The sequence below is a fragment of the Pinus tabuliformis genome, chromosome 2_1 (genome assembly GCF_031772625.1).
Source record: "Pinus tabuliformis cultivar Carrire ecotype Pingquan chromosome 2_1, CPIR1, whole genome shotgun sequence".
Classification (NCBI taxonomy): Eukaryota; Viridiplantae; Streptophyta; class Pinopsida; order Pinales; family Pinaceae; genus Pinus; species Pinus tabuliformis.
The window spans coordinates 739,383,747-739,401,869 of NC_142299.1; the positions used below are offsets into that span (position 1 = coordinate 739,383,747).

At 41.8% G+C, this 18,123-nt stretch overlaps 1 protein-coding gene across 4 annotated transcripts in view; it reads right to left on the reverse strand.

The window, feature by feature from the left end:
* LOC149202706 (varicose-related protein-like) overlaps positions 1–18,123 on the reverse strand; it is a 385,050-nt gene that overhangs the window by 189,810 nt on the left and 177,117 nt on the right. For all 4 annotated transcript variants that reach the window (XM_089403225.1, XM_089403224.1, XM_089403226.1 and 1 more), the window contains 3 exons: positions 9,107–10,582; positions 8,597–8,935; positions 8,177–8,281 (listed from right to left, as the gene is read on the reverse strand). In XM_089403225.1, the coding sequence (XP_089259351.1) occupies positions 8,177–8,281; positions 8,597–8,935; positions 9,107–10,582 (1,920 nt within the window). The remainder of the gene's footprint in view (positions 1–8,176; positions 8,282–8,596; positions 8,936–9,106; positions 10,583–18,123) is intronic.

The following is an 18,123-nucleotide window of genomic DNA, read 5'->3' on the forward strand; positions in this document are numbered from 1 at the left end:
AGATGTATCTTGAGGAGAAGCTAAGATGCATGAGGATACCAAAAGGGGAGCGTCTAGACCCCTTCCTTATTAGGCTTCAGGATGTTCGGGACTAGCTAGCTTTGGTAGGGTCAGTGCCCCAGCCTAAAGAGTTTGTACGATAAGCACTGAACAGTGTTTTTGAAGAATGGCAAGTTTTCGTCCAGAGTATCCTGGGCAGAGAAAAACTACCAGATTGGGAATGAGGTTGATCTGCAGCAGAAGGAGATGAGACGTGATCTGGTGAAGGCCACTATCAATGGCAGTAGCAGCAGTGGGACGAAGCAAGTGAAGGAAGAGGAGGACATGGCCCTTGCATCAAAGGGACAGCAGGAGCAGCATAGAAGAAAGAAGGGAATTTCAAAGATAAAGTGCTTCAGGTGTGGTGAGCTTGGCCACTACAGCACTCAATGTCCTCTTAGAAAAAAGGACAAGGAGGAGAAGCAGGATCAGTAGGCTGCATCCGCTGAGATCGACAGGCTGTCCTCCACACTAGAGGAAGAGTTTGCTATGATCGCCAAGTTATCTCCAGGGGTGAGCAGTGGTGCTTTGGAATTCTATCCCCAGAGAGCTACAGGATGGGCAGGATTCTCGAGGAGGTCCACCTCATAAAGCAATACCTTGCTACAGGAGCCCAAGACATGCAGTAGTAGGATGGATCAGTACCAGTTGGTGCAGTCAGGTATTAAAGTGACAGATGCAGTAGTTGGTATCAGGTCAGATACTGGGCAGTGTTGATTTGGGGTAGCATCAGATGTGCTCTAGCCATGAAAATTGGTGGAGAGGCTAAAGCACATGAGATCTCCAAGACCCATAAATGTTTTGGGCAGATTCTAACCGGCTTAGGAGATATTAATATAATTAATATTTTTAATGGAGTTCCTAAGTCTAAACTTAGAAAAAATAAAATATTAGTGGGTATTAATATAAAACTGGGTTAGAAGGTTCTAAATGACATGGATCTAGCCAAATCTAATCTTAGCCGTTGATTAGAGATGTAATCTCGATCATTGAAAACTCAACAGAAAAAGTATAAGAGGAGGCTTTAGGGTCAGTTGGAGAATACACCAGAGTGATCAGTCATTCAGTTTGCTAGAGCGGGTTTGCTAAGCAAAAGTGAATCAGTGATCAGCAGCAAGGGGCAATGAGTACTAGACAGAGAGGCAGAGACAGTACTAAGAGACCAGCGCAGAAGCAGGGAGAGTGAGAGCAGCAGCCAGTTCAGGCCACGCAGAGCCCAGCAGAGACAACATAGAGGCCAGAGGGACTGCGTCATCCACGCATATGCTGCTGGAGTGATGTAGAGGGTCCTAGAGGCTGCACAGTGCCTCAGAGAGCTGACACAAAGGGTCCTGGAGCTGACGTAGCTCAGCAGGAGGCTGACGCAGAGGCCAGAAGGGCCAGCGCTGAGCTTCGATTATGTCGGAGAGGGTTTCTTGGGAGAGGTTTTCTGAATACCTGTTTCCGAATATAGAGGTATTGTTGCCGTGTATTTTTCTCTGTTGGGTGAGCGGGTTAGGCACCCAGTTGTACTCAAGGAAATACTGCATAATAATAAACCCTCAAAATAGCTGCACTGGTTTTCTCGCATTGTGTTTTTCTGGGGATATTTGTCCAAAAGTAACGGTGTCACTTGTGTGCTTGTTTTCTTTCAGTTGATGGTCTGTAGATGTTGTGACTATATTGTGTTTATTTCGGTATTTAAATGTTTTAATTTTACTTGTTCAGAATTTACAAGTAGAAGAAATAAACTAGCAAAATACAGATTAATTTTCTAACAGATAGACTTAGAAAATTCAACATGGTATCAGAGCGTGGTTGCAGATCACAGGAGAGCTGAAGGCATCAGCTGAGTAGGGCATCGGCACCAGAATCAGTTGTCCCGAGTGACAGTAGCTGATCCTTGTAGAAGCGACAGAAGAAGGGTTGACGCAGAGGGACTGCATCATCAGTCTGGGCCAGAGAGAGGCCAGTGCAGAGGCTGAGGAGGTTAGAGAGAGGCTCACACAGAGGCCAAGAGGGCTGACGCAATTCGCTGAGGGAGCTGTTTTGCCGGTGTCGAGATGCACAGAGCCAAGAGGCTCAATCCTTCAGTTGTTGGGCAAAGGAAGCTGTGGGCAGTTTGTAGGAGCGAAGCTGGTGGGCCACTGTGGTTAGAACAGTACCTAACAGGGCAAGACCAAGGTAGAGGAAGTTGCTGCCGAGGTGGATTTCTAGCCAAGGAATCTGGATCAGTGTTGCAATTGCATAGACGATTGGAGAGGGGCAACTTGATGGTTGGCAGAAGGATTTCCAGGAGGGAAATCGAGACTCAGAGGGAGTCCAGAAGAGAACTTCCAAACGGGAAGTAGAGAGACTCAGCAGGAGTCGAACCGAGAACTTCCAGGCGGGAAGTAGAGAGACTCAGTAGGAGTCGAACTGAGAACTTCCAGGCGGGAAGTAGAGAAACTCAACAGGAGTGGAACCGAGAACTTCCAGGCGGGAAGTAGAGAGACTCGGACGGGTCGACAGAAGAGCAGCGAGATGGTCGTGAATGGGCTGAGAGATCAAGACAGGTTGGACGGAGGGTCCAACTTTGTGATCTGGAATGCTAGGATCTTGTCCATTCTAGACAGACATCGTATCAAGGGCTTCACCTTGAGAGTGATGGCTATCCTTGTTGACCCGGTAGCTAATGAAAGGTATGAGGCAATGGCTAAGGAAAAGTGTATCATCCTTGATGGGGTCAAGGATCATGTGGTCCCACATATTGCCAAGGAAATGGAAAAGGAGATGTGGGACACTTTGAAGACATTGTACCAGCATACTTTCGTGCAGAGAAAGATGCTCATGGAGAATCAGCTAAGGTTATACCAGATGCAGAAGGGAGACCAGATAGATGTCTTCCTCGGTCGGTTGAAGGAGATCCGTGACCAACTGATTTCCATAGGGGCCACGCCAGATCAAGAGTTGATGGTAAGGACCACACTTAACGCAGTCTCCAAGGATTGGGAGACATTTGTCCAGAGCATATTGGGAAAGGCGAGTTTTCCGGATTAGGAATAATTATGGGCAGCTCTTTGTCAAGAAGAGATCAGACGGCTGACCAAGACGAGTAGCAGCAAAGGCGTTAGGATCAAGAATGAAGAGGAAGAGGATGAGGCTCTAGCATCTGCGGGAAAGTAGGAGAAGAGGAAGAAGGACCTCTCCAAGGTCAAGTGTTTCCATTGTGAGGAACTAGGTCACTATGCGAACCAGTTCCGAGCAAGAAGAGTAAGGGAGAGGCTTCTGACTCGCAGGCAGCGCCAGCGAGGGCGGAGAAAGAAGTCGAGGAGGGGACAATTGTGCCATGAGTGCTCATGTGCCACTTGAGAAGAAGTGGGGAGACATCGAGCTGTAGTCAGGAGGACTATAGGCGATGAGGGGCAGGATCCTTGAGGTACCCAACCTCTTAGATTATACCTTGCTACGGGGGCCCCAAAGAGGAGTAGCAAGACTGGCAGATGTAGGTAGAGACGAATGCGGATGAAGCGGCAGAGAGAGCTACAGTGAAGGAGTCCTCGGGCAGCACGAGGCTAGCAGGCTGCAACAGTGCGAGAGGCACGGAGAGTGTTGCAACAGCGTAGAATGGCACAGAGAGGTTTGCAATGCTGCGAGATGCAAGGAGTTTTTGCAGCAACGCAGAGGTCAGTAGAGGGAGCACTTGTTAGCGGCAGAGGGAGATTCAACATCGTGAGTGTTTCTAGCCTGACAGGGATGTCAAAAGCTGGGTGGATCAGTTACTTACTTCTCAGTAACTGAGTTGCAGTGCAGTAGCACAATGCAGCATGATGAGAGGGGGTTTCAGTGGAGATGCAGTGTTGGGAGAAAGGACCAGCAGCAACACGGATGCAGGAACTGTTGTACGGATGCAACAGTGGCAGTGGCAGAGCCATGGGCAGCAATACAGGATGCAGCAGTGCAAAGGATGTTGGGCGGGGAGGCCTAGCATCAGCACAGGTACCGGTGTCGTATAATCAGAGTGATTCTCACTGTGGAGTATTACTAGAGCGCAATCCTTGCTAAGAGGGAGTGTTGATTTGGGGTAGCATCAGATGTGCTCTAGCCATGAATATTGGTGGAGAGGCTAAAGCACATGAAATCTCCAAGACCCGGAAATGGTTTGGGCAGATTCTAAGCAGTTTAGGAGATATTAAAAAAATTAATATTTTTAATGGAGTTCCCAAGTCTAAACTTGGGGAAAAAAATATTAATGGGTATTAATATAAAATTGGGTTAGAAGGTTCTAAATGACATGGACCAAGCCAAATCTAATCTTAGTCATTGATTAGAGATGTAATCTCGGCCGTTGAAGACTCAACAAAATAAGTATAAGAGGAGGCTTGAGGGTCAGTTGGAGAATACACCAGAGTGATCAGTCATTCATTTTGCTAGAGCGGGGTTGCTAAACAAAAGTGAATCAATGATCAGCAGTGAGGGGTAGTGAGTACTGGACAGAGAGGCAGAGACAATACTAAGAGACTAGCACAGACGTAGGGAGGGCGAGAGCAGTAGCCAGTGCAGGCCACACAGAGCCTAGCAGAGACAACGCATAGGCCAGAGGGACTGCGTCATCCACGCAGAGGCTGCTAGAGTGACACAGAGGGTCCCAAATGTTGCTTAGTGCCTCAGAGGGATGACGCAGAGGGTCTTGGGGCTAACACAAGTCAGCAGGAAGCTGACACAGAGGCCAAAAGGGCCAGCGCTGAGCTTTAGTTGTGCCGGAGAGCGTTTCGTGGGACAAGTTTTCTGAATACCTGTTTCCGAATATAGAGGTATTGATGCCCTGTATTTTTCTCTCGGGTGAGCCAGTTAGGCACCCAGTTGTACTCAAGGAAATACTGCATAATAATAAACCCTCAGAATAGTTGCACCAGTTTTCCCGCATTGGATTTTTCTAGGGACATTTGTCCAAAAATAACAGTGTCACTTGTGTGCTTGTTTTCTTTTAGTTGATGGTTTGTAGATGTTGTGACTATATTGTGTTTATTTCGGTATTTAAATGTTTTTAAATAACTTGTTCAGAATTTACAAGTAGAAGAAATAAACCAGCAGAATACAGATTAATTTTCTAATAGATAGACTTAGAAAATTCAACAGGTAGCGCAGAGCAGAGTTGGCAGCAGTGCAGTTGGCACAATGCAGAGTCAGCAGCAGGGCAGAGGCTTTAGTGAAAGCGTAGAGTTTAGCAGCAGTAAGGACTCGAGTGATAGATGCATCATATTGACCACAGTTGGTTCAGTATTTTGGATGCTTTTTGGTTGCAGTTGCAACAGCAACAGTTGCAGAGGATTGCAATGCAGATGCGGTGTTGCCAGCAGTTCAGCAAGGCTAGCAGTAGCAGGGATGCAACAATCAGAGTTGCGCAATAGTTGATGGGCAGCAGAGTTAGACATCAACAGCACAACAGGATATGGTCCAGAGAGAGAGTGATGCTTCAATGGGTTGCAGCACTAGAGCACATTCCTCGCTAAGAGGGAGTGTTGATTTCTGTAGCATCAGATGTGCTCTAGCCTCGAGATTTTGCAGAGAGGCCAAGACACATACATTCTCCAATACCCAGAAATCATTTAGGAAAATTCCACCTCGAGATGGTTTAATTAAAATAATTAATCATTTTTAATGTATTCCTAAGTCTAAATTTAGGAAATGTGATTAATTAAAGGGTATTAATTAAATCTGGTGTGAATCTTCTAGAAGAAGACGAGGATCAACTCCCAGTTAATCTTAGCCTTTGATTATGTTTTAATCTTCTTCGTTGGTGCTCCAATGAGAAATTATAAGAAGGAGCTTGATGGGCAATTGGAGAACACACAGAGACAGTGAAATCTAGAGATCAAATTTCTCAAGAGTAGTAGCATTGAGTTGTCGTAGAGAGATCGAGTGATCTTCTTGCAGTGAGGGACAGGGTTAGTAGACCGGAGGGAAGTTTTCTAGTTCCGGAGAGTGCAAGGCAGAGAAGGCAACGAGAGGTTCAGAGAGGCAGCGCAGTGCCACACAGACGCAGTGCAGAGCTTCAGAGGGAGTTAGAATTTTTTCTAGGAGTAGTCAAGATCTAGAGCTGAAAGTTGGGGTGTGAGACCGGAGAGCCAGAGGGTCGAAGTTCCAGTCAGCAGAAGATCAGACGAGGAGGAGACGCAGTTCCTAGAGGTTGTGACACAGATCTACGTAGGCTGGCGCAGATCTGCGTGGGATTAGCCTTCCAAAGCCTTATCAGTGTCTTATCTCCAATGACAGTGTGAGAATATTTCTCACTACCTCTTTGCTAGTTTATTCTCTGTATCAAATTGCCAGTTTGGGCATCTAATGATTTGTACTCAGATTACTACTGCATAATAATAAAACCCTCAGCTGCTGCACCGGTTTTCCCAAGTTGGGTTTTTCTGGGGACGTTTGTCCAAAAACAACGGTGTAATTGTGTGCATATTTATTTCTCTCCTGTGTAGTGTTTAGTGTCCGCAGTAATTATTTTGTGTAGGCTGCAGTGTATGTATTTCGATATTTTCCATAGAAAACTGCAAGTAATTTGTTTAAAGTAATTTAACAAATACGAGAAATATCATCAGTCTGTTGTAGTAGGGATCGGGTCACTGAAGCACATGATTACATAAACAGTTAGTCTACCTTCTAATAGATGACCCAACTTCCTTCAAGAAGTATGCCAGAAGGGAAAGAGAACTAACCAAAGCATAGGTGGACAGCTATGATGTAAAGTTATCTGTGGATTATCATAGGGCTGTGGGCTGGCTGGCTGATCAGAAAGGAGAAAAGAATTCTTCTAGCTGTTACCCACCACCCACCCTTGGTGGGTAACAGTCCCTCCACAAAAATCAGAACTCTGGCTCAAACATAATTATTATTAACTTTGTCTAGAATCCAGCTGCACACAAATCCAGGCCTGCCAAAATTCCCGTCCTGCAATATTATACAAACTTATGAGGTAGACCTACCCAAATCATGCTAACCTACATACCCAATTCTGCCCACATATTTATACAGGGTAGCTGTTAAATGTTTAATCTGAAACCATGAGATAAAGACTGCGCCCCCTGCTAAAACTTCCCAACAATTATCAAGTTATGTTGCCAAGCCGCCCAGCAACTAAAGAAATTGGCCCCAAAGTAATGCTCCCTATGAATGTTCTTCAGAGAAAATAAGCACTTTCTACACTGTGTGTGCTTGCTCAATTTCCGTGGCTCCTTTTATCATATTCCTCATGAATTTTAGGTGCCTTGCTTTTGCTAATAAAGTCTCCATGGTGCTTCCCAGTCTACACAGTTGTATGCAATGTGCATTAAGATCAAGACTATGCTCCATATCCTCCAGGATTAGCACCCTTGCCAAAAATACAATTTCTTACATTATTCATGCCAAATATGCAATATCGATGACTACCCAAGCAAAATGACTAACATACTAAGAAAATTACCATCTACGCTACTCTTTTATTGCTTATATTGCCAATATCAACGTATGTTATTCCTGAAATCTGTAAGCCATATAACTCCTTTGTCTATTAAACTTCTGACCTCAAATCCCATGTCTCCAAGTGAAGCTCCATCCCTGCCAATTCTGTGACTTTGTCCCCCATCCAAGATAATAGCATTTTTACAATCACAATACTGAAAGACACATCTCTTTGCCTGCAGAAGCATTAGCCTTAAGTTCCCATTTACATCACAATAAAACTTTCAAAATATTAAACAAGAAATGTGAAAGCATATATTTTCTAGGTGGCATTACAAATGCATCACAAATAGCCCAAGGGGTGCTGAACCAATTGTCACCAATGTTGCTGGTCATTTGGCTAGTTCCAAGCCAGCAGATGCCCAGTTTGACTAACCCTGGATTAGGCACACACTAGTATATACTGACAGGTTTAATAGGGATGCCATCCACGAACGTGGGGAAGCATCCCTTGGGTTTCCTCAATGTTTTTCCTTGGAAAAAGAAAAGGATGCATCACGAATGGAAACAAACATTATGGTCAGTGAAGTAAATATTTAAAACAGTAACCTTCTAAACCATGCCGCATAGAACCTTTAATAAATACAAATGCTAAAGGTTGATATGCATTGTAATGTCTACAAAAGTCGTTTTAAATATACATACTGTTAGGAAGAGACATCACTTACTAAACCTGTAATGTTTGAGAGCAAAATGTAGCCAGCGGTTCTCTTGAGATATGCATTCCTGTTGAAGAAGCAATGTATTTCTCTAGTAGATCACTAATAATTTCTTGCTTCTGCCATAATAGGAAAATGCAACGAACAAAAAAAAACTGTAAGAATTACTTTCTTCAATTGGCAGGCTTAAGAAATATATGAAATCATTTGGCTGAAAATGTAATTGAACACTGGAAAATCTGTAGGTAGGACAGAGCAACAAAAATGGGTAAAAGCTCTCAACAGGAAACATGACTTCATGTGTTCAGCTATCACTGTCTAACAATTAAACGTGTTTTCAAAATATGCTTTCTCTAATGGGTTGAACTTTGAAAGGAAGCAAAAGAAGGTACATTAGTTGTGTAAAAGGTAATTATAAAGGAAACAAGATTAACCTGTGACATGTTTCTTGCTATAGCCATTGCAATTCCATCAGAATTTGTTGAAATTGCTTTAGCAATTACAGGTCCCTGAGACGATATTTCTTTGCCAACATTTTGACAGAGTGCTGTAAAGAAGTCATTTTTAGATACTGGCATCGCCACATGCTGCATGACATTGGGTGCTCTGCTAACAGTATCCTTAAATCCTGTGTGCATTCTGTCAGTATATCTTTCAAGGTGTCTTTCAAGACGCTCCTCAATTGATGACTCTAGTCGATGGCTCTCTTCAATGATTGAGGTCTCCACTGAAACTGAAACGTGCTTCTGAAGTTCTTCAGTCATCTTGCCCAGCTGCAGTATACAGGTTCTCAGTGATCAGAAACCTATAAATCATCTAAAGAAATACAGCATTTCTTCAATCCCATGCAAAAAAGAAAGGAAAATCAAAACCAATCAGAAACCAACAGGTGCAAATGATGAAAGTAAAAAGATTAAAGTTGGATTAATTGAAATGGAAATTACAGTGTCTAATGATGCCTGCATTGAGGAAGTGCATAGAGCTAGTGTTTCAAGTGGGTTGAGAATAACTGGCTTGTTAGTTTGTCCTAAAAAGGACCTGTTCATCACTGCAGTATTAGTTTCCATTTCCACCCATTGGATTTGATCAGAATCTGTTTTCCCATCACTGAACCTGCAGTCGATGTACTTCCGATCAGAGGTTGCTGAAGTTTCAATTCTAATTGTGTCCACAATATCCCTTGAACATTTCATGTCTTCCCTGGCTTGCTGAGAGAAGGAACCAATACTCTCTGAATATAGCATGCCTGATGACATGCCCAAATTGTTAAACTCAGATGGCTGTCCCACTGTACTCTTTTTATCACTTAATTCAAACATCACTCCAGTGGTTACTTTGTCTGTGACTTTTGGATTTGTCGATAGTGCAGGAACTGAATCCCTCGCATATGGATATACATTGTCACTAATTGACAACACTTGACTAAAATTGTACGAATCTTCCTTATTATAATCTTTTGAATCTGTAGATCTGGAAACTTTAAGATAATATTTGCCATCAGAACCCAGCAACTCATGTGATTTCCATCCTGCAGATAGGCTTGGAACAGTGCACGTAGAGAATTCGGTCACAGCAATTGTTTCAGGCAGCTTTCCAAGAGAATTGACTGGACAGTACCTACTCCCCCTCCAAGAATCTTTGCAGCGACCTGAAACACTTTCATGCTGACAAACTGCAGCTGCTGTTGCACTGGAATCTATATTTGATGGACCTGAATATTTTTGCTCTTGTGAGACAGAATATGCAGTTTGGGAACCTCCAACATCCCTCAGTACATCAAGTAAACTGGGGACTTCAATCCAACTTCCAAAACCTGAGCTTGCAGGTGGGTCTACAATGCACTCACTAGCTCTGGTAAATGGCAATAACAGTTCTGCTTTCCCAACTAGTTCAGGTGAGCAGCAATTATCTCTTTCTACAGAATAAAAACCACAAGACTCTGACAAATCTGCCTCCTCTGTATGCTCATACGAACCTGTTGGTGATGAAACCCCTGAGGAACCATTATGCACTGGAGGAATGCACTGAGACCTGTATAAAGTATAAAGATGTATTGATTCATCGTGAACACAGAAAAGCTCCACAACCCCGTCCCCGTCACCTGATTTATCACTTCTTGCAGTAAGGTTAGATATGGGTAATTCCACACAAAATCTGGACAGATAATCCATGTAAGCAGAATGGGCCTCAAATTCCACATGCAATATGTATATTGAATTATCTTGTGTACATCCCACAATAAGTAAGCTTGCCTCTGGATCTCTTAATATCCTATCAAAAAATAACTGGCAGGGCCTTCTATCTATAGAGTTCCTCAACTCAACAGTTTCTATGCATTTCCATTTTCCAATAGCTTCTGCTGGAAGTAAACAAGCAGTATCAAAGGGAACCCAAAGCTTCAGTTCTCGATTTTCTGGACCCTGCAAGAGAAAAGAAAGAGGCACATTACCATACTGTATTTACCATTTAATATTTACGTACTTTATAATTATGGGGGTTTTTGCCAGAGAGACATATCCGCATAATATGTATATGCAACTAAGCATATACACTTAAGTCTACATGTACTAGCTATCAAATATAATTCCTGTTAAAATAGAGAAACTTATCGGCCAGAGAACAAATTGGAAAAAGTACAAGTCAGTTTGTTTGAACTTTGAACAGGCTCATATTAAAAGGGTGTCAAACCCTTGTCTAATCAAATAAAGGTAATTCTTACCAAATAGGAAAAATTCATGGAGATTCTATTTTTGCAGTCATTATTTTAAATTTAGACATGTGACTAGCTGGAGCTATATCAATTCATTTGAATCTGTTGGCAGGAGAAATCAATTATAAAATAATTTTTTTATCATGCAAGAACTTTGAACACCGTGTGCAGCAAAAATACCAAACTGAGGCAATACATATTACTGGACATTTTACTTTACTGTTAGGACTCATTAGAGTTGACATGCTCAGATATAAAAATGAGCTTACATGCTTTTTAAATTAGAAAGTGCTTTCCTTCACTGGATTTTCCTTTCCATTTTAGGAAGGAACTCCTTGTTTTATATTTAGCATGAGTTTTTCCAGTTTTGTTTAGGACTCAATTGCTTAGTTTTAGACAGAGCACATGAGCTAGAAGAAATTCCAGATTTAGCGAGGCATTGGTTCCTGCAGCCGCAAAATCTAGCAGTCCCAGTGCAAAGCCTCACCAGGTGAGGGGCCAAAACTTACGGAAACAATGAGGAAATGTTACCACTGTCACCTCAGCAATCTTCCTCCTGCTCTTTAATGGGATTTAAACCACAACAGAGCCTTTCTTAAATCACCTATAAGGATATTCTAATAATAGGACTCGAAGTGATGAGTTTTTGATGGTCTAAATATGGACAGAGTACTTGGCAGGGCCAAAGATGACCTAGATTTTCAATGCTACAGTTCAATTACTCAAAGGTTAGACCACTAGATGAGCTACTATAAGTTAGGCTTTGGATGATCTTCAATAATATGGCAGTCAACCTCATATAGAAGCCTTAGAAAAGGCCTTAAAATGATCTTCAACAAGAATGGGACAAGGCCTTCAAATAGAGGTTAGGGTTAGACTAGGGTAAATTGCTTTATTTCTGTTAGATATACATAAACAGAAAAATAAAAGGGTGACATCAGCCCTATTAAGGTATGTTAGGCTATCCCCTATACTAGATTTTGCTTGTAGATAGTTATAGAAGCTAATCCTAAATTATAAGCCACACACATGCAATAAAACAACACTTTTATGCATAGTTTAGACCTAAAACCCTTGTGGCTGCCCCAGCAATCTAGGAGAGAGAAAAGGGAAAAGGTTTTTATGGAGTTTTATGGTAACCAACACACTATTTGACCAGTGCCTTATTGTACAATGGTTAATGCAATCTTTATGGTACAAATTTCCAAGGAGGGATATTGGAGTAAGGAGGGGTGCCTTAGGGCATCCACTTTTAAAACCCTAGAATCAAGTATGGGGTCTGCACATATAGAGTTTCCCTATAGGCTCTAAAGAGGAAAATTTCACATGCAATTATAAAGCAAACTTTTAGCAATGATAAAGCATTTAGTCATGGAACAATTGAAACCCTACCATGAAAATTAAAGCATACAAAATATCAATAATAGACAATAAACTTACAACACTCTTCAACAAAAGTGTTTCTTTCAATCCTAAAACAATGTCTCCAAACAAAACTCACATCCTTTAACAAGTCGCATCCATAAATATCGCATTTTGTCCATGTAGCGAAAAAGACTAGCCCGCACACTCTTAGAGAGGAATAAAATATAATGTGTGATGATCAAGAAACAAAATGACGGGAGGCTCTATTTATATAAGACCTATCCCACTCATTTTACAATAAAACAACTAATGAAGCCCTATTGACAAGTTTACTTTAAGTGTTCCACAAGAAAGAGGTTACAAGCCAACCTCATAGCCCAAAAACATAACAAAAGTTCCATAAAAGCCCACACATGTGGGAGAATATGCTCATAAAGCATGACATCATCCTCCAAATGAGTTCTCCAAGCCAACAAAAAGGGTGTTATGGGCTAATGAGTGCTCCATACTCCAAGATGCATCTCAAGGATCATGTGCAAGCCTCCGAAGTGACTCTAGAGTCTATGTCAACATGTCATGTCCATAGTGCCCTATGACAGCCTCAAAGGAGCAAGAGGAGTGAATTGGCACTCTTTTAACTCAAGCATTGGGGCTCCAAGGTGATGTGCAATCCCTCCCTTGTCCTCTCAATGATGACCATCACCATCTAGGCTCCAGAACAAGTGATGCCCATAACACAGGGTCAAGGCTAGCCTGGGGGCATCCTGAGTCCACTAGGCACATCATCGACATCTCCAACACCATCCTCCATGGGCTCAACATTTCAGCATCTAGGGGTCCCTCAGGGTGTCAAGCATCATGTGAAGTCATCAAACAGTCCAACGCTCTACTCTAGATAGGGAACACTACATCATGAAGGTCAATCTCTCTCTCTCTCTCTCTCTCTCTCTCTCTCTCTACACTGGATAGTACAAACTTTATTCTGCCGAGAAAGTAGGGCAATCAAGAAGCCTATGTTGCTATGATGAGAACCACCTGAAAAAACCCTATCAAAATCAAGTGAAAATCAACCATGATTAGGTAGCTAAAACCATGGATGCATCATAGTCAACCATACTTAACATTAGGAGCAAAATAATACTTCACACAAAAATCACCTTCAAATATCTAACGAGACCAAGTCCCGTATAAGTGTTCCCTCCTTATGTTAAGGATGGCTAGATATATAACCCTATTAAGTGTTTCCAACCTCCAAGGGGAAGTGACAAGTCCCAAGTTAGCCCATCAATCCACAAGTGTATGTGTGGATGGCGGAAATGGAGTGGGCTCAACTTCAAGGCAAGGTGCCATAACCAACTAATGGTGGTCCAACATCTTGAGTGTATAGCTGTAAGGAGGGAGAAATCGTGGAAGCATGAATTACCCCTTTCCTCAGTCTGCTTTTTCCACCCCTCTACCATGCCTTTTACTTCTTTACGATAACGATTTGATTTGGTCGTGTTACCCACCAAAAGTGGGTATGGAAAAAAAATCTCCCACACCTCCCATCCAACAGACCAACTAGCAGCCCCTAGCAACCACCACTCGTTGATGACGTGGCACTATTCATTTCCACCACTTGCATCAGTCATTTGACTTCTCACCCACCTCGTAGGAGCACATGAATGAGGGTGGGCTTCCGATCAAAAGGCGCTTTATTCATTTTGCAATCGAGTGCTTATGCTTGTTTGTACTTTGGGATTTAGGCATGGATTATGGGGTGACTTCGAAAGAGGGGTTTTAACCATGATCTTGTCCTCTCACCTTAAATGGGGGATTAATCTTCGATCCTAGTCTAGTGGGACCTCCCTTAATGGCCCAATGGGTATTAGGAGGGCCACTACTTCGGAAGCCTTGATTGAGATAACGTGTCCCATCTATTCTGACTCCATACTTACCACTCTCCATCTTACATTACGAGCCATATATTCCACCTCCATTCTTCGGGTTCAACTGACCATTGGCTCTTTGGGATTTGGCACCAATACATCCCCATACCTAGGTAGGCCCCGAAACTTGGCCTTGGGAAGTTGATGCATCTAAAAGGAAAAGAAAAAACATATATTAGCCACAAGCAAAATAAAAGAAAGAATATCGAAATGCAAAAGGTGGTCAGGACATACACATTAGCACGTGGGAAAAAGCCTAACATGAGCTCTACCTCACCCCTTATGGCCATCACCCAATTCCTGAGCACCATATTTCTCCTATACATCATGGAATGAACCCTCGCATGTCCCAACCCCGATAGGAAATCCACTACCTCACCATTGAGGGGTAATACAATTGTTATACATCACAGAAAGAAAGCTTTAACCCTTTGAGCTACAAAAAGTAATACAAAGAAAAAATCAAGAAAAATAAAAGGCGCACAAGACAAGTGGGAAAACAAAGGTCGGGTTGGTAACTCATGCATCCACAATTGCTCCCTCCTCAAATATATACACTCGAGATTTGGATCCCCACCACGTTGGTCCCTTTGACCATGGCACTTGGCCATGAAGTTTTCTCCCCTCTGTTACCATCATCGTTCACATAGCACCTATTGATTAAAGTGTGGACAAAGGAAATGTCATTTCCCCTTGGGGGCTGGAAACATCTAATAGGGTTGTCCTTTAGCCACTCCTACCTAGGGTGGTAACACCATTGTGAGTTCAAAGCACAAATTTGGAAGGGAAGTCTTATTTGAAGTGTCAAAAAGTCCTTTACATTCAAGCTTGGTCCACTTAGATGCAAAAATGATTATTGTACCTAATGATTTGTTGCTTGCTAGGGTTTATTATGTGATCATTAGGTGGTTCCATAGCCATGACCCAGGGAACTTAACTGGGATCCAGACGTCAAAAAAAGCATATTGATACCCACAAGTGGCGCATTAAGAACCATGGGACTCTGAATAGCAGCAAAGCATGACACACATCCTTGGGAACCTCCAACACCCACAACGTTTTGTCAATTTGGCCTACACTTGATGACTTTATTTTGTAAGAGAGGGAAAGATTGGAAATTTTGTAACAAGAGATTACATTGTCTTTTATATCCTATTTGAAAATTTTGATTTATTGAGTTTCTAAAGGTCATAAGTTTTGAGATTAGAGTCATAATTGTGAAAGCCAAGGGAGGTTATGTATGTAAAAGGAATTTAATTGACTGCTCAAATGGTCAAAAGTCCTTACATAAGTTGAGTTAAAATTAACTCAAGTTGATGCTAAAGGTCTCTCAATATAAATTCAATTAAGGTATTTAGTGATGTATAGAGCTATGACAATGTTAGTTGAATCTAAAATGGAGTCATAACGACATTAGTTGTAAATGGGTGCATGATCGATGGAGCCTGACACCCAAAGTTTGGTTAATGCATTGTAAAGACAATTTCAAGGGATATTGTGGCAGTTTGCAGCAAAGAAAGCAAAAAGAATCTTATGCAAGGGAAGAAGGAGATAAAGATGACTATGGATAGTCATTTGCAGAACTCGTAGAAAAAGCCACAATGATGCCAAAGCAGTTGGCATAAGTGATGAAGAGTTCGAGAAAGAGATTGTTGAGTTGAAGGCACGTTCAATGTGCTGATGGAACTGCTAAAAAATCATAAACATGGATGGATAATGAAGAGGACAACTAGATGGCCAATCAAGCAGTTGATTGCAAGGAGACAGAAACACAAGTTGAAAGTTTTGTTAAGGGAAGCAGAAAAACTCCAGATAACCAAGATGAATGTATGCATTTGTGAACCAAAACAAGGATTGATGCTTGGTGAGGACGATGATGATGCTGAAATGAAATCTGTTGATATGAATGTGGGTTTGATTCCCACAGATGGCACCACAAACTGTTTAGAAGATCAGCATAAAGACTTGAGGACAGAATCATCTGTCGAGACTATAAAGCCTTATGTTTTTAAATCTGACAATTGGTGTGTGGATGCAGGATGTGTTGCAGATGATGGACAAGACACTAATTTTGTTTCATGCAGGGATGAAGACCAGTCTATTGAAATGATTTCTGAAAGTGACTGTAAAATGCTTATGAAATGTGAAGAAGAATTACAATTGCTAGAAAAGATGTTGATGGAACCTAAATCTAATCAAGTTGCAAATAAGGAAGAGAAATGTTCAAGCAGTGAAAATGTGGAACCTGAGATAAAATGTAATTTGCAATTTAATGTTAAAGATGATGAATTGATTTTCCAAACTAGTAACAGTAAAATTCAATCAGAAACTAAATTGGATGATGAGATTGAAGAATTAAGAAAATTGATGGAAAAAGTGCATAAACCAAGATATTGCAAGATAAGGCAGAAAGACAACAACATGATGCATTTGACTGCTCGAGTATACATCAACAAAGGAGGAGGAGAACTACAACATAAAGTTTGGAAGCCTGGAAGATGAGAGAAGACAACCATAAAACAACAACATGACAGAGCAACTGATTTACTACAAGTGAAAGTTTGGGATCCAGGAGGAGTTTTATCAACTTATAAAGACATATGGTCGAGAGACCATGATTTTCTTTTACCTAGGGAGTCTGATGCAGGAGCATCTAACCTAGGGTATCATGTTTACTAAAGGAGTTAGTTCCCTAAGTTAGGATTTAATTATTTATTGTGTTTTCCTATAGTTTTAGAAGAGAATGAGAATTATTGTAAATAGGAGAGAGTTCGAGAATATTTGGGAAGAGTAGAGAGATTTGAGGGTTAGTTAGATCTCATCTAGAGATAAGGGATTAGGTGAGAATTTTTATGGATCATGAGAGATATTGTGGGAGTTTGTTTAGGATCTAGAACCTACTTTGGGTTCAGATCCACTTGTATAAATCTAGGTGAGCCCATAAGGCATGTAAGTAGGTGAGAGTGAAGAGTGAGTGGACAATTATTCGGCCAATATTTCTCTTGTAAATATTTTATTTATTGATGAATTGTTTCTGAGATTTTATACGCATATGTATTGTGTGGATTTCAGTTTTATGTGGGGTGTTAATTTTTAATTTGCAGGCCCCTTAGCCTGTGACATCACCTGTGCATTTGTCCTTGCTTCCAGCCACACGTGTGAACTGCACATAGCCTATTGTTGAAGTTTCTAAGTTTACTTAGTTAGAAACCCTCCATGCACTTTATCTGATTTATTCCTACCTACTTGTTATTTTCCTTAACAAGTTATTTACAATGTAAATACTGAAAATAAACACTAGTGCATGCTCAATATATTACAGATCAGCAACTAAAAGAAACAAGAACAAACACACCATATGACACCATTATTTTTGAACTAATGTCCCCAGAAAAACCCAATGCGAGAAAACTAATGCAATTATCTGAGGGTTTTCTTATTAAGCAATATCATAGTATAATCTGGGTGCCGAAACTAGCCTACCCAACAAAGAATTTCCATAGCAGTGATACCTCTTCGTTTTAGACAAATCTACTGGCTAAAACCCCAGATAATCCTTCTGGCAGCTACTAAGCACCAATCCGCCCCTGAAACCCCAGCGTCTACCCAATCTGGACTGCGTCAGCCTCTCCTAGCCTAGCATTGGCCCTATGTCAGCCTATCTTGGCTTGCGTCAGCCCCAGGAGGCCCTGCATCAATTCTTTGAGCCTCTGCATCAGCTACGTTGGCCCCTCTGGTGCTCTGCACAGCACTTAGCTGCTTCTGCGTGGCCCTGCGTGAGCACTGGCTGCTCCTGCGTCTCTCTCTCTCTGGCTACTCTGTTGCTATCTCGACACTATCTCTACCTCTCTGTCTCTCTGTACTTAATGCCCCTCAGCTGCTCTCTCGATCACTGATTCTATCTCTCTTAGCAAACCCTGCTCTAGAGAATAGAATGACTAAACAATCTGGTGTATTC